This window comes from Erythrolamprus reginae, chromosome 2, assembly GCF_031021105.1.
Source record: "Erythrolamprus reginae isolate rEryReg1 chromosome 2, rEryReg1.hap1, whole genome shotgun sequence".
In the NCBI taxonomy this organism is placed as follows: domain Eukaryota; kingdom Metazoa; phylum Chordata; class Lepidosauria; order Squamata; family Dipsadidae; genus Erythrolamprus; species Erythrolamprus reginae.
The window spans coordinates 193,300,747-193,322,173 of NC_091951.1; the positions used below are offsets into that span (position 1 = coordinate 193,300,747).

The following is a 21,427-nucleotide window of genomic DNA, read 5'->3' on the forward strand; positions in this document are numbered from 1 at the left end:
TGTTTCCATAGCCCAGTTTCTGGCATGTCTTGGACTGGTACTGGTCAATGGACCAGGGGTGGGGAAGCTATAATGGGATCAGGAAAAATAGTTATTGGCCTAACTGGAGTAAGTAAGTAAATATTGAGATTGGGGATTTATGTTACATATTAATCATGCCAAAGAATGAATTCCTAAGGACTAGAAAAATATCTAATGAAATACATCTGCCAAATGGTTTGGTTCCAAGCAAATGTTAAAAGTTATTGATTGTAGCTGTTCCTATCTGAGTCTCAGCCTTTCATGTAAGGCTTAGCAGCCTTGCTGGTTTCCACAGAGGAACTGAAAAAAAGAGGTTATTATAATAATGTTAGTTGGTTGCTTGGTGACTTAGTTTAATTTCTTAGAGAGTTTTTTTCCCAGAGCCATTTCTTTGATGATCTTGTTTAATCTTTGGAAGAGTGGTGGGTATAGTTTCTGTGTTTAATTTGGCCTTGGCTTTAACTGGGTACTTAAAAATGTATATTGGATGTAATTATATTGGGGCAGTTTCTAGTCCCACCTTAGACACTAAGCCAATTGGGTGACCCTCCGCCAGTCACTCCATCTCAGGCTCTGACCTCTCTGAGGTTTGTAGAGAAAACTTCAGGAATTAGTCCGGGCAGACTTGAAAACATTTTTTTTCTCTTCCGCCCCCCCCCCCTCTTCACTATATTTTACTATGGTTTTATGTATGGATTGTTAGGTTGTGTGATTGTTTTTCTTTTTATGGTGAGGCTTTTAAATTGTTTTTAATATTAGATTTGTACATGTTGTATTGTTGTTGTGAGCCGCTCCGAGTCTTCGGAGAGGGGCGGCATACAAATCTAATAAATAATAATAATAATAATAATAATATTATTATTATTATTATTATTATTATTATTATTATTATTATTATTATTATTATTATTATGTCAATACAACACAGCAAACGAGATCACTATGCTGGATTTCATATTTCATCACCAGTCGGGCACTTCCCAAGCACCTAGGACTGCGTGATGTAGCGACGAATTATATTTGCCGATCCCAGTAAAGCGGCTTTTTGCAATTGACAGATGGAGATTTTGTCAATTCCGATGGTTTTCAAATGTCCGCTGAGATCCTTTGGCACTGCACCTAGCGTGCCAAGTACCATTGGGATCACTTTCACTGGCTTATGCCAGAGTCTTTGCAGCTCGATTTTTAGATCTTCATATTTCACTAATTTCTCTAGCTGCTTCTCCTCAATTCTGCTGTCCCCTGGGATTGCGATGTCGATGATCCATACTTTCTTTTTCTCCACAATCAGGATGTCTGGTGTGTTATGTTTCAGAATTCGGTCAGTCGGAAGTCGGAAGTCCCACAGTAGTTTTGCTTGCTCATTTTCGACCACTTTTTCAGGCTTATGATCCCACCAGTTCGTTGCCACTGGTAAATGGTAGTTCCGGCACAAGCTCCAGTGGATCATCTGTGCCACAGCATCATGTCTATGCTTGTAGTCAGTCTGTGTGATCTTTTTGCAGCAGCTGAGTATGTGATAGATTGTTTCATCTGTTTCTTTACAGAGTCTGCACTTTCGATCATCTGTTGATTTTTCAATTCTGGCTTTGACAGCATTTGTTCTAATGGCCTGTTCTTGTGCTGCCAGTATTAGTCCTTCTGTCTCCTTTTGGAGTGTTCCACTTGTAAGCCATGACAAGGTCTTTTCTTTATCCACTTTGCCTTCAATCATCTCCAAGAACTGGCCATGCAATGCTTTTTTCTGCCAATAATAATAATAACAAAACTCATAAAGATAGGATCAAATATAATAATAATAATAATAATAATAATAATAATAATAATAATAATAATAATTATTATTATTATTATTATTATTATTATTATAATATTTGATCCCATCTTTATGAGTTTTGTTAGATAACACCATAAGAAGACCAATAATTTATTAATTAACTGATCATGAATAAATAGTTCAAAATAGGGTACCACTCCCTTTCTAAATCCCTTGCTGTTCTAACATGCTTCCAGTTTCCTGAAACACTTGCCTTTCTGAAAGTTGAGTTACATTCCATGAGTTTTCAGGAAATTGTGCAATATCATGTGGTCACTCAGTCCAAAGTTGGTCTGAATCTTTCAAGTGATTTCAGCAGGGCAATGAGTTTAAAATCATCTGATACAGGCTGCATGCTATTCAGTAGCATTTCTTGAAATAGCATGTCCTTAATTCCTTTCTAGTAGCAGCTCTCTGGTTTATGAACAACCACAAATCAGCTCTCCAGAGCTGTTTCACCCTCCTTCTGTGTCCAAAGAGAATTAAGTTCCTAAGTTAAATTTCTGTTGGATTTCACTTTTCCTGGAAGGAAACAAGCATAAGAAATTGGTGGTGGTGTTTGTGATATTATTTATTTATAGATACAGAAGTAGAGTTGCAGAGGAGTCTATTAGTCTCATTAGTCTCTATTAGGCTCTATTAGGCATGTTTGCATCATGTTTGAGCTGGGTGGCTGTACAAAGTCAATAAACAAATGGCTAAATAAATATACTCTAGATATAGTCTGCATTGTCAGTATCCCTTCAATCAGCTTACTGCTCACTGTAATTTGGAACAATAATAAAACATTCTTCACAAGTTGGGTGCTCAACAACTATTTGCTTTCATCTTGGCTTATTGAATAAACTACAGTAACTGGGATCATGCATTGTACCAAGCCAAAAAACATGATGCCTAAATTCACCAAATATGCTAAACCAAAATCCAGCAAAACATTTGGGAGAAACATCCATTAATACATATTTATATCTAACTTAAGGCATTTTTCTCACCAGTTACTCGAAGCAATAGGTCGGAGTGTCAAAACTTGGGGCCAGCGGGTTGAATGTATCACGTAATGGCCACGCCCACCCACCCCAGTTTAGCAAAGGGGGGAAATCACAATACATCACATGACGATGACGTGAAGACATGAGTTTGATACCCCTGCAATAGATGTTCAGGTTTCTATGGAAGTATTTGAATTATATACTCTCAAAGGCTATCTGAATAGCTGAGGCTGATGAGTATTAAAGTCTACAGAATTCTAGAGTCAGTATCCTAATTAAAGATATACCACCCATCTTCCTAATGAATGATAGGCTCAGTTAATAGCGTCTGTATTTTGTTATGTAATCAGCATCAAGATAACATTGTTTATGGATATGGAAGCCTCAATTGCACTTGTCTTTTAATACATTAACCTAAATTACACTCTCACTTCTTATGAGAAGGCCTCATTGATATTTATGGGGATTGCAAGGGTGCTAAGTAAAATGGTTTGCATCCAATATTCCAGCTCAATCTTCTTCAACTAGGCATCCTCCAGATGTAGTAGAATACAGTTCTCCCTTCAACATCTGGAAGTGGCGAATTGGGAAAGACTTCTTGGTTTGCTCTGTCTCTTTGGGAGGCAGAGCTTTCTCTTCAGCTTTCTTCTTGATGCACAAATATTATTGCAATTCTGTGTTGAACTAGATTCCTCTTCTTGAAATTAGGAGGAGGAACGTTAATGGACAGGAATGCTTTTGGAGTAAATACTTTGAGAAAGGTTCCTAAAATAGATGGGAAAGTCAGAGTCTGTGATCGGATAGTCTCAAGGAAAATTCTTCTTAAATCCAATAAAATAGCTCAGTGGAAAAACAAGTTGAAAGACACGTATACAAGTAAACTTGGGGTTAAGATTTGCTCCAAAAGATAGGAAGAAAAGGCTGGGGTTTTTTTTCTGAACATGCTGTGGATTAAGTGGAGGCAGTAATGGGCTGCTTATTTCCTATTTATTGAATACTTAATAGTTTATTTCCTATTTATTGAATACTTAATAGTTTTTTTATTGTCCTTCCTTCTCTAGTACCTTAGTAGGACCCTTAATTACTTTTAAAATAGGAAATAATTAAATAGTATGTTCTTACCCAAAAACACTTTAATCATTTTAATCGTTATCTAGAACTGAATTCTTACAGCAATTAAAGAAAATTGAGATACTTGCCTAATATGTTATCATTCTGAACTTGTGTTCAGAACAAGACCTTAAAATGTTACTGTGCTTCTCAACAAATAATCACTTGTCCTTTTTGTGGCTATTCAAATAATGTGACTTAATCAATTGAAAAATGAGTCCAAGCACCTATTTGAAAAGTTATATTGGTCGGCAAGCCACTCCCACCCAGACACATGACTTTTAAGCCACCCTGGTCACATGATTGTCAAGCCATTCCCACCTGGTCACATGGCTGGCAAGCCACTCCTACCCAGTCATATGACCATCAAGCCACACCCACACAATAAGCCACACCCACAGTGTAGTAGTAAATTTTTTAACAGCCCTTCACTGAGTGGAGGTCCTAGTGGAGGTCCTAATCTTGTCCCAAGATTTTGTGATTAAAACAGGTGACAACTAAGCTGTCACTAATCTACAGACTGGCTTCACAGACCATAGTTTGCTAGGGGATGATTTATTTAATCAGGGTTATTAAACCTAGCACCAGATAGGTTTAGACATTGATTGCATTTACTCATAATCTATGTTTGATGAACCACAAGTTTAAACTTCAGTTTACAGAGCATGTTAAGGCAAAACCACATTAAGAGAGAGCAGAATAAACGAAACCGGCAGATAAAGAGAGTTTCTAAGCCAGAAATAAGAAAATATATATACTGTATACTTATTTTCCTACATTATTATGATGGTAATGGTTGGTTGCACATCAACCAGATATTTAGCATGGATTTGGCATTTTATTCACCTATTGAGTCCCTGCCAAAGACATGGGATAGGCACTTGTTATTATTTGGTGGTGTTAAAACTATTATCACAGGATTAAAATTGTTCCAAGGAAAGCTGCTTTTTGCAATTGATTGATGGTGATTTTGCCAGTGCTGATGATGGTGGTGCTCCAGGTCTTTTGAGTTTGCATCCAAGTAACTTTATTACTATTTGTACTATCTTTGTTTTGCCCCAGTCATTCTACTTGTATTTGCAGACTTTGTATTTTGGGGGTTTTTTTCTCCATTTCTATCCTGATGTTTCTAGGTACTGCAGTGTTTACTATCCAGAATTTTTGGGTCTTTCTTATCAACACAATACCCCAGTTGTTAATTCTGGGGTATTGTATAGCAAATGATTATCTATTTGAATTCTGAAGTTCCACAGCACTTTAGCTTCTTTATCACCTATATTACTTAGTCTATTTTGCAGTCCCACCAGTTCTTCTTGGTAGGCAAATGGCATTTCTTGCAGATATTCCAGTGCACTTTTGTTATGCCATTACTGGTAGTCAATCTGTGCCATCTTCTTGCAGCAGCTGACCAGGTGATCCACTGTTTCTTCGTTTCTTTGCAGAAATGGCATTTGCCATCTTCTCATTTCTAGCTTTATATGCATTTGTTTTTTAAAGCTTTATCTTATGCAGGCAAATTAACTTTCTGCTTCTTTTTAAAAGTTTCCTGCTTAATCATTAGCAGGTTTTGTTGTTATTGCTTTGCCTGCTTTTTTAAAATATGCTGCCCATATTTTTAAAAATATGCTTTGCTACATTTCTTTTTTATTCTTCATTTGGGTTTTCTTGTAGGCTAGTTTCGTTTCTTCAGAGTGTACTAGTTTCAGGGCTTTTTCTTTAATCTCCTTCAACTATTTTTTCAATGCTCTTTTTTCCTTCTTCAACTGCCTGTTCTACTTGTAACATTCCATTGTTCAGCTATTCTGCTTAGTAAGTCAAATCTGCGAGGATGAAACACATGATTCATTGTCATTTTTATAGTCTTCCTATCCATGGCTCTTAGTTTCGCTTGAATCCAGTCCACATTTGCAAGCTGGTAGGGAAGGTAAGTAAATTTCACCCCTTACTCAGTTCTATTCTGTTGACTCCAGTCCACATGGGATTATTGGGACATAAAAAGGTTACAAGTTCTTTCAATTCAGTTTCTTTTTTTTTACTCTTCTCTGCCTTTTTTAAATGCAAGCTACATTTTTGTTATATTTCTTTCAGTTTCCCTATAGCTGTGTCTAGAATTGCAGTTTTTGTTTGTTGACTGGTTCCCTGCAGTCTCTCCATTGATGGATTGGTAGAATGTTTCTGATTGGAGTAACATTGGAGATTCTGTTTATAATGTATAATTCAAGTTTTGTATCTGCTGAATTTCTTGGCTACAGCTGTTGTTATTTTTATTTCCAGTACTTCCTTAATCTTCTTTGTTTCTAGGTGATGTTTCTTGATCATCTATTTTTAGTCTCCTTGTTCTTTTCTTTCAGCTGTTCTAGCTTGCTTGAATCTGATTTTAGAAAGCTCTAACAACTAATAAAAAGAGGATGAAGTCTATGGAAGAAAAAACAGAACAGACAGATCAGAGGTTGGAAGGAGTTCAAAACAGACTAGAGATGGTAAATAGGAACTTTGAGGGCGCTATCTCACACCTAACATAATCTACCAGAATGTACCAGAAATGTACCAGAATATAAGGATGAGAACCTCCATGAAATTATTGCAGATATAATATCTGGAATAAGAAACAAGACTAAACAGGAAATATTAGATGAAATAGATTAGATGAAATAGTGTAGGGTAGAAATTAGATGAAGTAGTGTTGGTTTACTTACCTAAGCAGGGGGTTGGACTAGAAGACCTCCAAAGTCCCTTCCAACTTGTTGTTGTTGTTAACAAATGGATGATATCTACAGACTACATACCAATTATGCTCATAGACACAGATTGCAAGGATGGTACATATAAGATTTATAAAATGAACGATAAAAGATAAAATTTATAATGCCGAAAAGGATAATCCACTTATCTATAAAGGAAAAGAAATTATAATTCTTAGAAAGATCCCTAGGAGGAGAAGGGATAAAAGGAAACCACCCAACATTGTGTCCTCATAACTAATACGACAAAAGATAATGTTTAGATGGTTAATATCTGAGGCTTGTTGATCACATTGCCAGGGGGGGGAAATAGAATACCCTCTATGGATAAAGCAAGGGATTTCTATCAAACTATATTAGAGGGGAGGAAGAACAAGATGATAAAGATGAAGAAGAAAAAGAAAGTCAGGAGGAACAATGTTCAGAAGATAACACAAGAAATGGAAAAGAAAGACAGTAGATAAGTATGAAAGGGAAGGTGCAAGAATGAAAGTGCAGAAAGAGTTTAGGAAAGGAAGCTCAATGGAAAGTGTACATTGAAAAAAGAGATGAAGGAGAAATAAACTTGATTTCAATGAACATTAATGGATTGAACTCCCCTATAAAAAGAAAGAAAATACTATTTAGACTTTCAAAACAAAAACTGAATATTACTTGTCTCCAGGAAATCCACATTAAAAAGGAACAAAATGCTATCTTGGAATATTTAAAATTAGTTAATTTTCAACCCTTGCAACAGTTTAAAAAGAGTACATAAAAATGATTAAACCCAAAATGTATATACACCAATGAAGATGGTAGAGTATTAATAGTGAAAATAAATTTCGGTTATAGGAAAATATTACTTATACTCCCAACACTAACCAGAAAATCTTCTATTCTCAATTACTTTTAAAAATGATAGAATTGTAATGGGAAAATATTTGTATAATTGAAAACTACAATGCAGTAGTAGATAAAAGAAAAATTACAAAGATAATAATAGGAAAAAGATAAGGTGGAAACTACCAGGATCATTTGATGAAATTTGGCAGGAATTTCATTTGGTCGATGGATGGTGTCACTTAAATCCAAAGGGCAGGCAATATGCATTATTTTCCCACCTGCACAAAACCTGGTCTAGGATTGATACGGCCTCAATGAATCTGGAATTAATTAACATGACAGTAGAATTAGAAATACTTCCAAATGCATGGGTGGTTCAGAATCCACTGATAATAAAATGGAAAGCACAAAACAAGAGAAAGAAAATGAGATGGACAATAGACCAAAGAATGATAAAAGAAAAAAAACAACACACAAATGATTGAGAAACAATTAATTTTTTTCTTTAATGTTAACACTAAGGAGCAAACATAGGCACAAAACCTATGGGACACTACCAAGGCTTACATCCAAAGGTTAATAATAGCTAATGTGGCAAACTGTAATAAAGAAAAGAGAAACATACAGACACTATTACATACAAAACGTAAAGAACTAGAGAATAATTTACAGAAAGCCCCCAAAGATAGAAAAACCAAAGAGGACTTGATTATGACCAAACATAAAATTAATCTCACAAATCAAGAGGAAATGGCACAAAAAATTAAGATGTCTAAACAGAACCATTTTGAATTTGCAAATAAGCCAGGAAGGTGGTTGGCCTATAAGCTAAGCAAAGAGAGGGCTGAGAGAAATCAATTCACCAATTAGTCGATGAAAATGGGAAATTATATAAAAGTTCTGAGGGGGGAAAAGCTATCATCCAATTTTTTTTAATGGAACTATATAAGAAAGAAGAGGTTAAGGAAGAAAACATTACGGATTACTTGGAGAAAAGAACTTTGCCAATTGTGTTGGAGGAAAATAAGGCCCTGTTAAACAACAAAATAACTATAACAGAAATTAGGAATGCCATCAATAAGCAAAAAACCAAACCCCTGGACTGAATGGAGTTCCCTCAGAAATGTATAAGAAATTTCAGGAATCATTGGAAATGATAATGTTGGAGTTAAATAAAGATGCAATGGAAAAAGGGAGAATACCCGAATCTTGGAAGGAAGCCTATTTAACACTAATATCCAAAGAATTTACCTTCGGCCCCAGCTACAAACCACAAAGAATGCAGCACTGACACATTCTATTCAGCAACTGGCAGGCCACAACAGATACTGACAAACAATTAATTAAGAACTACAGACCAATATCATTATTAAATACCAATTATAAAATATAACAATTATTGTTGAAATATTAAAAAAATATTGACTCAACTGATTCATTCAGACCAGAATGGCTTTATTCCAAATAGATAGATAAGTTACAATACCAGAATCATATTAAACATCTTGGAATGTTATGAACTATATATAGAAAAACAATTGGTAATAATATTTATTGTTGCTCAGAAGGCATTCGATAAGCTGGATTGGCAATTTTTGGTGATGCAACTAAAATAGATGGGATTTGGAGGGAGATTCATCAGATTAATCAAAGCAATATACACAAAACAAATTTTAGTAAATAATGACTTAACAGAAAAGGCTGCCTCCTGTCCCCATTATTATTCATATTAGCACTAGAAACATTGTAATATCAATCATAAATAGCCAAGATATAAAAGGATTAAAAATAAAAAGGAGGAATACAAAGTATAGGCTTTTGCCAATGGTATGGCATATATTTTGGAAGATCCATTGACAACAGGGACAATTCCAATTAGGGAGATTGAGAAATTTGGAAAGGTGGTAGAACTTAAAATCAATAAAGAAAAAACAAAAATAATAGTGAAAAATTTAACAGATCAACAAATTAGGAGTTTGGAGAAGGCCAGACAAGGAAAAATGGATGGAAACTGACCAAGGAGAGATTCAACCTGGCAATAAGGAGAAACTTTCTGACAGTGAGAACGATCAAGCAGCTTGCCTCTGTAAGTTGTGAGAGCTCCAACACTTGAGACTTTCAAGAGAAGATTGGACTGCCATTTGTCCAAAAGGATGTAGAGGCTCCTGCTTCAGCGGAGGGGGGGGTGAGGTTTGGACTAGATGACATACAACAGTGTTTCCCAAACTTTTGACATATGTATACCCCTTCTAAAATTTTCATAACGCTTAGTACCCCTCAGCAAAAAAAATGGTTGTACAGTGATACCTTGTCTTACAAACTTAATTGGTTCCAGGACAAGGTTCTTAAGGTGAAAAGTTTGTAAGACGAAACAATGTTTCCCATAGGAATCAATGAAAAAGCGATTAATACGTGCAAGCCCAAAATTCACCCCTTTTACCAGCCGAAGCGCCCATTTTTGCGCTGCTGGGATTTCCCTGAGACTCCCCTCCATGGGAAACCCCACCTCTGGACTTCTATGTTTTTGCGATGCTGCAGGGAAATCCCAGCAGGATAATCGCAGCATCGCAAAAATGAGCACTTCGCTGGCAACGGAAGTCCGGAGGTGGGGTTTCCCAGCGAAGGGAGCATCAGTGAAATCGCAGCATCGCAAAAACACCGAAGTCCTCGAAACCCCACCTCCGGAACTCTGTGTTTTTGCGATGCTGCAATTTCACTGAGACTCCCCTCGCTGGGAAACCCCACCTCAGGACTTCCGTTGCCAGCAAAGTGCCCGTTTTTGCGCTGCTGGGATTCCTCTGCAGCATCACAAAAACACAGAAGTCTGGAGGTGGTGTTTCCCATGGAGGGGAGCCTCAGGGGAATCCCAGCAGTGCAAAAACGGGCGCTTTGCTGGCAACGGAAGTCCGGAGGCGGGGCATCTCAGCGGCTGCGGTGGGTTTGTAAGGTGGAAATAGTTTGTAAGAAGAGGCAAAAAAATCTTAAACCCCAGGTTTGTATCTCGAAAAGTTTGTATGACGAGGCATTTGTAAGACGAGGTATCACTGTATTTTAATAACAATCAAAATATTTTTATTTTTTATTTTTTTGGTACGTACACAAAATAATAATAAACAAAAAATAAAATTATTCATAATAAAATATAAATAAAAGTTACATTATAAATAACATTTATTTGGATCAATGAGAAGGATGAAATTGTTTGTGCTGAGATGACAAATCATCATAATTTGGTTCCCTGCTTGTTAATTTTAATCTCAGATGCGGTTCCACGTCCAATAGTCTGTCCCTTTTTTCGACTTAATGTCTACAAATGCTGAAAAAGCAACTTCACATAAATATGAAGTTGGAAAAGGCAAGATGTATTTCAGAACTTTTTATGAATGCGTACTCCCATCAAACTTTTCCCGTACCCCAGGGGGTACGTGTACCACACTTTGGGAAACACTGACCTACAAAGTCCCTCCCAACTCTAGTAATCTAATCTAATCAACATGTAGTGCTCAATGAAAGTATGGAGGGAAGTATGCAGTGGAATACCCCAAGGCTCTGTTTTAGGCCCAGTACCTTTCAACATCTTCATCAATTACTTGGATGAGGGGATAGATAGAATAGAATAGAATAGAATTTTATTGGCCAAGTGTGATTGGACACACAAGGAATTTGTCTTGGTGCATATACTCTCAAATATACATTTGTCAAGAATCATGTGGTATGACACTTAATGATTGTCATAGGGGTCAAATAAGCAATGAAGAAGCAATATTAATAAAAACCTTAGGATATAAGCAATGATGGGGAACTCATCAAATTTGCAGATGACACCAAACTGAAAGAAATAGCCAACACTCCAGGAGATAGGCTCAAGATATAGAAAGATCTTGACAGACTTGAATATTGAGTGCTATCTAACAAAATGATATTCAATGGTGAAAAAAGTAAGGTTCTACATTTAGGCAAGAAAAACAAAATGCACAGATACAGTATTTGTAGTACCTTGCTCAACTGTGAGAGGGATTTCACAGAGCCGGGGTGGCGAGTGGTTAGAGTGCAGTACTGCAGGCTACTTCAGCTAACTGGTAGCTGTAGTTCAGCAGTTCAAATCTCACCATCGGCTCAAGGTTGACTTAGCCTTCGATCCTTCCAAGGTAGGTAAAATGAGAACCCAGATTGTTGGAAGCAATAGGCTGATTCTGTAAACCACTTAGAGAGGTTTACAGAACTGTAAGCCTTATGAAGCAGTATATAAGTCTAAATGCTATTGCTATTGCTATCTCGGAGTCCTAGTGGAGAACCGTTTAAATATGAGCCAGCGGTGTGCAGCAGCTGCCAAAAAAGCCAACACAATTCTAGGCTACATTAACAGAGGGATAGAATCAAGATCACGTGAAGTGTTAATACCTCTTTGTAATGCCTTGGTATGGTCGGACTTGAAATACTGCATTCAGTTTTGATCGCCACGATGTAAAAAGGATGTTGAGACTCTAGAAAGAGTGCAGAGAAGAGCAACAAAGATAATTAGAGGACTGAAGACGAAAACATATGAAGAACAGTGGCAGAACCTGGGTATGTCTAGTTTAATGAAAAGAAGGACCAGAGGGGACATGATAGCAGTGTTCCAATACCTCAGGGGTATCTCACAAAGAAGAGAGAATCAAATTATTCTCCAAAGCACCTGTTTTTTGCCCCAATCAGATGAAGGATTTTTGTTTTTACTTAATTTTTTACTTAATTTAATTTGTCTTCTAATAAAAGGGTAATAAAATCTATATGGTCAAAAAAAAAGGCCCAAATCAAAACTAAATTATTATGTGACAATAGAAAGAGAGGTGGATTTGGACTTCCAGATTGGGAAATTTATTATTGAGCTGCAATATTAATTTGGATGAAAGATTGGTAACACTTAAAAACAAAAGGATTTTAACATTAGAAGGATTCGACCTCCAAATTTACTGGCACACCTTTTTATGGGGACGGGGACATAAAAATCATGCCCACGTCAAAAGACACTACACAACACGCTCCTTCTTAGAAACTCGGCTCAAAATTAAAAATGAGGATTATCCAAAAATTCCCAAATAGTTGTTGACGATAGAGGCAAATATTTACCCAAATTTACCGAATGATGAAAAAATAGTAACATATAAGCGACTTCTGGATTACCAAGACAACCTTAAATCAAAACAAGAATTCAAATCAGCAAAAATAGAACTGGATTGGTGGCCTTACCTACAAATACAATCTTGATAAAAGAAAGATGCAACACAATTTGGATTCCAAAATGATCAGGGATTAGAGAAAATTTTATCTGGCCGAGAAGAAAAGATGATTTCAAAATTATACAACTTTCAACTACAATACAAATTACAGGAAGAAGTGATTAAGGGGACAATGATAGCATGGGCACAAAATTTCAGGTATATAATTCACTTAGCAGAATGGGAAAAAAATTGGGAGATAAATTATCAATTGACTCTGGCGGTATCACATAAGGAAAATATATACAAAATGTTCTATCGCTGGCACCTCCCTCTAGCACGATTGGCAAAAATGTTCCTGGCTCTATGTCACCGAAATGTTGAATGTTCAAGAAAGAGCAAGGGACTTATTACCATCTATGGTGGACATTATTATTATTATTATTATTATTATTATTATTATTATTATTAATTAGATTTCTTTACCACCCCTCTCCGAAGACTCGGGGCAGCTCACAACAACAATAATACAATATACAGAGTACAAATCCAATATTAGATAAAAAGCTACATTTAAAACCTATAAATATTAAAAACAATTGTTACTGCACAATCCCACCATCCTCATGTATTACAGTCAGAAAAAAAAGGTGATAGTGGGCGACATAGATAGGTCTTCAACATCTTGCGAAAGGCGGGAAGAGTGGGGGCAATTCAAATCTTTGGGGGGAGTTGATTCCAAAGGGCCAGGGCTGTCACAGAGAAGGCTCTTCCCCTGGGTACCACCAAATGGCATTGTTTAGTCGACGGAACCCGGAGAAGGCCAACTCTGTGGGACCTAATCGACTGCTGGGATTCATGCGGCAAAAGGCGGTCCCGCACATGCCCTAAAATTAAAATATTTTGGAATAAAATAAGAAATTGGTTGGAAGAAATCATACAACAGTCGATTGATTTGAAGCAGGAACTGTTTTTACTGGGAATCTTTAGAGAAAAGTTTTAAAAAGAGGACCATTACTTAATATTTCATATAACCACCATCGCTAGGATTGCTTACAACCAGAGTTGGAAAAACGATACTATCTCCACATCCTCAATGGTCATTAGAAAATTTTTTGAATTCTCCGAGATGTATAAATTAACAATGGGGATACATGAAAAGGAAGATGCACAATTCTATGATGCTTGGCTTAATTGGTTTAAGTGGTTAAATCGCAACACAAAACTGAATCATGTAGCCCATTTATCATCAGATGTTCAATAACTCAATCACCCGGTATGATTCTATTCAACCCAAGCAACAACTTATCTACTATGGCTTTCTGTAAATTACGGTATGTTTCACCCAGTAATGGGCAGCCAAAATTTTTACTGCCACGCTGTGGGTGTGGCTTTTTTGTGGGTGTGGCTTGATGGTCATGTGACTGGGTGGGAGTGGCTTGAACAATCATCATCGTTCAAGTGAACAGTTAAGTCCTTGACTTACAACCTAACCAGTGTCTCTTTCTGGGGTGACAATTTGCTTTGCGTTTCCTGTGCTCTCCTTCCTGGGTTGCCCCCTCCCTCAGGCTGGGTAGCTAGGCAAATGGGTTCCGATCAGCTGTTGGTGCTGGCCTCCCTGCCACTTTCCAAGGAGGAGGAGGAAGATGGGAGGGAGGTGGTCAGCTAAAGCTAGGCACACAGCTTCATTTCCACCGGTGGAACTGTGTTCCACCCCGTCCTGCCTGCTGCCGACCCCTGGTTTCACCATATTTTTTATGAGAGAGAGATACTCTTCAACTGGTTCCTCTTATGAAATCTACCGGTACTTAGTATAGTAAATAGTCATAGGTGGGAATGAACACCTCATTAGGTTTTGGATAGTTCTGAATTGAAAGCATTAGGCAGCTATAAGCTGTTGCCTAGGGGATGCCAAAATGTGTTACCAATGTTCTTCGGGAAAGCTCCTCTCATATCCTGATCAGTGTACATTTGTGGATCATGTTATGACAACATGATAGAACGCAATTAAAGTAGCTAGTTTCTGCAGAAGATCTGTTTAACTTCTACATATTTTGATTTGTATTTTTATCCCACATTTCATGTTGTATAGTATGCCTTATTGTAACTTTGACATTTCTGACATTAACAAACAAATATCGTTGACATGGCTCTCATTTATCTCAGAGTACACAAGCATTATATTGACTGTTTCCTAATGTGATTTATGGCTTATTTGAACCCTATGACTACCATTAGGTGTTGTACCTTATGATTCTTGACAAATGTATCTTTTCTTTTATGTACACTGAGAGCATATGCAACAAGACAAATTCCTTGTATGTCCAATCACACTTGGCCAATAAAGAATTCTATTCTATTCTATTCTATTCTACTCTACTCTATCATAACCATACCGAGATAGTGCCTCACTGTTGTTGTTGTTGTTATTGTTGTTACATATATCCCAGCAGCCGGTCAGATCCTATCAGCCAAGCAATGCAGGGCCTATGGCAGCTCCAGCCCTTTGGAACCAACTCCCCCCAGAGATTTGCACTGCCCCCAACCTCCTGGCCTTTCGAAAGGTTTTAAAAACACATCTCTGCTGGCAGCCTTGGGGCTGTTGAACGCTGATATCCTGCTCCGCCTGAATAGTAGGTCTGTGATAAGATGAATGTTGGCTGAATGGTTTAAAAATGTTTTGGGTTTTTAAGATTAGATTTTAAAAGTTTGGATTTCCAAATGTAGCTTTTAGGGTTGGACTTTATTATTGTCTATTTTGTATTCTTTTTATGCTGTAAGCCACCCTGAGTTCCCTGGAGAAGGGCAACCTAGAAATCCAAATAATACAATAACAATTTATTACTATTTATTTATTTATTTATTGGATTTGTATGCCGCCCCTCTCCGTAGACTCAGGGCAGCTAAGAATAGTAATAAAAAACAGCATGTAAATCCAATACTAAAACAACTAAAAACCCTTATTGTAAAACCAAACATCCATACATGCAAACATACCATGCATAAATTGTAAAGGCCTAGGGGGAAAGAATATCTCAGTTCCCCCATGCCTGACGGCAGAGGTGGGTTTTAAGGAGCTTACGAAAGGCAAGGAGGGTGGGGGCAATTCTAATCTCCAGGGGGAGTTGGTTCCAGAGGGCCGGGGCTGCCACAGAGAAGGCTTTTCCCCCGGGGCCCGCCAAACGACATTGTTTTGTTGACGGGACCCGGAGCAGACCCACTCTGTGGGACCTAACCGGTCGCTGGGATTCGTGCGGCAGAAGGCGGTCTCGTAGATACCCTGGTCCAGTGTATTGAAGGGCTTTATAGGTGATGACCAACACTTTGAATTGTGACCGGAAACTGATCGGCAACCAATGCAGACTGTGGAGTGTTGGTGTGACATGGGCATTTTTGGGAAAGCCCATGATTGCTCTCGCAGCTGCATTCTGCACAATCTGAAGTTTCCGAACACTTTTCAAAGGTAGCCCCATGTCAAAGCTAGCTATTGTTGTTGTTTTTGTTGCACAATCCGCCAGCTGTTTAGGCTGTTTTTTGCATTTTTATGCACCTATCAAATCCTTCCCAAGGGCTTTAAACTACATAGTGGCTGTTGTTTAGGAGAGTGTATTCTCCTATTGTTTCTGTCCATGCTATGAGATCAGACAGGGAAAGGGTTGCCCAGCCCTATTGCCTAAATGGTGCCATCTTGTAGAATTCTGGATATGTTTAAATATGAGCCAGCCAAATATGATGTTTAAATATGAGTGTGCCAAAAAAGCCCACACACTTCTAAGCTGCACTAACAGAGGGATAGAATCAAGATCACGTGAAGTATCAATACCACTTTATAGGGCCGTGATAAGGCCACACTTGGAATACTGCATTCAGTTGTGGGGTCGCCACGATGCAAAAAGGATGTTGAGACTTTGGGGAAAGTGCAGAGAAGAGCGACAAAGATGATTAGGGCACTGGAGGCTAAAACATATGAAGAATGGTTGCAGGAACTGGGCATGGCTAGTTCAATGAAAAGAAGGACCAGGGAATACATGATAGTGTTCCAATGTCTCAGGGGTTGCCACAAAGAAGAAGGAGTCAATCTATTCTCCAAAGCATCTGAGGGTAGAACAAGAAATAGTGGGTGGAAACTAAACAAGGAGAGAAGTAACTTAGAACTAAGGAGAAATTTCCTGGCAGTCAAAACAGCTTGGCCCCAGAAGCTTTGAATGCCCAAACGCTGGAAGTTTTTCAGCAGATGTTGGATAACCATCTGTCTGATGTAATGTACGGTTTCCTGCCTAAGCAGGGGGTTGGACTAGAAGGCATCCAAGGTCCCTTCCAACTATGTTGTTGTTGTTGTTGTTGTTGTTATTATTATTATTATTATTATTATTATTATTAATTAGATTTGTATGCCGCCCCTCTCTGAAGACTCAGAGACTATTATTATTATTATTATTATTATTATTATTATTATTATTATTATTATTATTATTATTATTATTATTATATGTCTTCTCTGTCACCACTCCAGCTTTCTGGAATACCATTCCACCTAAGGTACATTTGGCCCCAACCCAGATATTTATTTCTTTTATTTATTTTTTTATTAGATTTGTATGCCGCCCTTCTCCAAAAACTCGGGGCGGCTCACAACATAGCAATAATACAATATTTTACAAATCTAATAATAAAATTTAAAAATCAATTAAAAAATATTAATATAAAATAACCAGTGTCATAAAATCACCAACTACACAATCATACACATTCAACCCAATTAATCACACAACAGAGGTCAGAAAACACAATGAAGGTGGGAGGTAATCATCCCCATGCCTGGCGACAGAGGTGAGTCTTCAGCATTTTACAGAAGGCGAGGAGGGTGAGGGCTGTTCGAATCTCTGGAGGGAGTTGATTCCAGCGGGCTGGGGCCACCACAGAGATGGCTCTTTCCCTGGGTCCTGCCAACTGACATTTTTTAGTCAACGGAACCCGGAGAAGACCAACTCTGTGGGACCTAATCAACCGCTGGGAGAAGGTGGTCCTGGAGGTATTCTGGTCCGATGCCATTTAGGGCTTTATACGTCATAACCAACACTTGGAATTGTGACCAGAAACTGATCGGCAGCCAGTGCAGGCTGTGGAGTGTTGATGAGAAAGATATTCTAAAAAGCTGTAAAAGCTTGGCCTTTGAAATCAACCAGAAACCCAGATAGTTTATGATATTTCCTCAATGTATTGGTATTTCTTACTTACATGCCAATTTAAGTGTTTCTGATTTGGCCATAGTACAAACCTAACCAGTTATTGTTATCATTGCTAGTTGATGCATAGGCTTTGGTGGACTCTGAGCTGCACAGTAAACAAAAGGCAGCTTATTGACGTAGCTTTGTCTTTGGGTGTTGCAGGCTATTTTCAGCTCTCACGCCTTCCTCATTGGCAACTTTCTTTGGCAAGGAAGATCATGCACAGATCAATGCTGAAAGTCAGGCCTGGTTTAGAGCTAAAAAAAACTAGTCTGCAGAAGGAAAAAGTTGACAAGGTCAGTGTAAACAAAGCAGAAAAAAGGCAGTAACAGCTTGGTGATTTGTAGCTCAGATGAGAATGGAGAGGTGAGGAAGCTCGGGAAGGCTGCTGTGCTGCAGTTTTTGTGGCTTTTCTTCCCAATCCTTTTCCGGTTGTGCGGTGACCAAGGCAAGAGACAAACAAGCAAGAGAGAAACAAGTCTTGCTTGCTTCCTTATTTCCCTGATGCAATCAAAAGCATGTGGGAAATCTCAGATATTTTTTTTTACAGCCCAGCAATTCAGAACTGAGTGAGCAATATTTTATTGGCACAAGACAGTGCAAACTCTGACTTCAATATTCAAGGCAGATAGCTTTGCACTTGTCAAAGGGCAGTAGGCGGCTGTTCTGTCCCCTCCCCCCATCTAGTTCATTTTCATTGTTGACCCTCTGGAATCAACTCCCCCCAGAGATTAGAATTGCCCCCACCCTCCTTGCCTTTCGTAAGCTCCTTAAAACCCACCTCTGTCGTCAGGCATGGGGGAATTGAGAAATTCTTTCCCCCTAAGCCTTTATAATTTATGTATGGTATGTTTGTTTGTATGGATGTTTAGTTTTATAATAAGGGTATTTTAGTTGCTTTTAGTATTGGATTTGCATGATGTTTTTTATTACTGTTGTTAGCCGCCCCGAGTCTACAGAGAGGGGCGGCATACAAATCCAATAAATAATAATAATAATAATAATAATAATAATAATAATAATAATAATAATAATAAAATGAGAGAAGAGACCGGGAAACACTGCAGGACTACGAAACTTGACAAACCTTAGGGTTCTTCCATAATAAGGATTTCATTGGCCTGAATTTTTAATCATTTCTGGAGTTAACCTGCTTCATAGATGAGCAGTTGGAAGATATTTGTCATCAGTCAAATTTACTTGTTAGAAATTTATCTAAACACCTCCATTCTGGATCCTTTTCCTCGGGAGTAGTGATGGGCGAACCCAACGGTGTTCGGGTTCGGCAAGTTCGTCTGAATTTTACGCAAAATTCGGCCGAATCCCAACTGAACCCGAATGGGGAATCCCTCCCATGAAGAGGTTCTGGGGCAGAGCTTTGACGTCACCAGCAGTGATCACCTTGGCGTCCTTAGCAACCTGCCGGTGACGTCAAAGCTCCGAACACCGAACACGACCCCGAACTTTGCCCGAAGTTTGGACAAATTTCAGGTACGGACCTAAATTGTGCGGGTTCAGTTCGCCCATCACTACTCGAGAGGTACAGTGCAAGGTTTGGCAATGGGATCAGAGGAGGAATAAAACCAGAGGTGGGTTTCAGCAGGTTGTGACCAGCTCTGGAGAGCTGGTAGTGGAAATTTTGAGTTTGGAGAACTGGTAAATACCACCTCTGACTGGCCCCGCCCCATCTATTCTCTGCCTCCCGAGTCCCAGCTGATTGGGAGGAAATTGAGATTTTGCAGTAACCTTCCCCTGCCACATTTGCCAAGCTACGCCCATTGTTAAAGACATGTAAGATGTCCAGGATTCTGTGTCCTGATTGAAGAAGGCCGGTGGTGGAGCCATGACCGAGCTCATGGTTGCTTAAGCGGGAGTTTGACCTCCTCGTCGCCACTGTTAAATCACTGCACCGGAGACTTCTGTTCATTCAACCATTGTTTATTAACAGGGTATAACAACCAACTGTTCCTCTCAATAGCAATTCCCAACAAGGGCAACGGCTAATCCGTTGCCCTATTTATACCTTTGCTTATGCACGGGCTTTTTACTGACAACCGTTTGTTTTTGGCGGCAACCTAAACTTAGCCGCGTCTTAACCAATCAGCGATTTTCTGTGATTTCTTTAAACGAACTCAACACCCATGAAGCCACATCACGCCCACCAAGGCACATTTACAAAGCTGATAGTAAAAAAAAATTGAATCTCACCACTGAATTAAAAAAATCATTATTCTTATTCTATCTGTATGCTCATTTTGTCGCTACAGATTTGGTAATCATCCATATTGAACTTGGCAGCATCACTTTTACTTGTACAATTATGCCATGTTCCCTAATCTTAAAAAAGGCAAAAATAGAGCAGGAACTGTGCTCTTCCTATGAGTAATTGAAATGGAATGATTGAACTTCGAGAGCTCTTTCCTGGATTTTTAGAGCTCCAGTCTCAGACTGAATGCTTTTCAGTTTGAACTAAACTTAGATTTAAGAGACAGACATACAATGGAAACATAATGGACAAGTTTTATTGCAATCTTTTTTGCACCTTTCGTTTAGGATTGGAATCAGCTTGCTGCCTGCTGACATCATTGGAAGCCAGCAATGCCACTAACACCTTCTCCATGCCAGGTATAAAAGAAGTGTGACTAGAAACATAGAAACATAGAAGATTGACAGCAGAAAAAGACCTCATGGTCCATAGAGTCTGCCCTCTATTTTATCTTAGGATGGATATATGTTTATCCCAGGCATGTTTAAATTCAGTTACTGTGGATTTACCAACCACGCCTGCTGGAAGTTTGTTCCAAGCATCTACTAATCTGTCAGTAAAATAATATTTTCTCACCTTGCTTCTGATCTTTCCCCCAACTAACCTCAGATTGTGCTCCCTTGTTCTTGTGTTCACTTTCCTATTAAAAACACTTCCCTCCTGAATCTTATTTAACCCTTTAACATATTTTAATGTTTCGATCATGTCCCCCCTCTTTCCCTTCTGTCCTCCAGACTATACAGATGGAGTTCATTAAGTCTTTCCTGATACGTTTTATGTTTAAGATCTTCCACCAATTTTGTAGCCCGTCTTTGGACCCGTTCAATTTTATCACCATCTTTTTGTAGGTGAGGTCTCCAGAACTGAACACAGTATTCCAAATGTGGTCTCACCAGCATTCTATACAGCAGGATAACAATCTCCCTCTTCCTGCTTGTTATACCTCTAGCTATGCAGCCAAGCATTCTACTTGCTTTCCCTACCGCCTGACCGCACTGTTCACTCATTTTGAGTGTCAGAAATCACTATCCCTAAATCCTTCTCTTCTGAAATTTTTGCTAACACAGAACTGCCAATACAATATAGGTAGTCCTGGGCTTACAACCATAATTCAATGCAAAAGTTCTGTTGCTAAGTGAAACTTTTGTTAAGTGAATTTTGTTCCATTTTACGACCTTTCTTGCCACAGTTGTTAAATGATTCACTGCAGTTGTTAAGTTAGTAAAATGGTTG

General features: G+C 38.3%; 1 protein-coding gene across 3 annotated transcripts in view; it reads left to right on the top strand.

Moving 5' to 3' along the window:
- STAT6 (signal transducer and activator of transcription 6) overlaps positions 1–21,427 on the top strand; it is a 121,362-nt gene that overhangs the window by 15,055 nt on the left and 84,880 nt on the right. Inside the window, exon 2 of one of the 3 annotated variants that reach the window (XM_070740969.1) lies at positions 20,482–20,553. The exons of the other annotated variants lie outside the window; for them this stretch is intronic. Coding sequence (XP_070597070.1) covers positions 20,527–20,553 — 27 coding nt within the window. The 5' untranslated portion in view covers positions 20,482–20,526. The remainder of the gene's footprint in view (positions 1–20,481; positions 20,554–21,427) is intronic. 3 annotated transcript variants of the gene reach the window in all.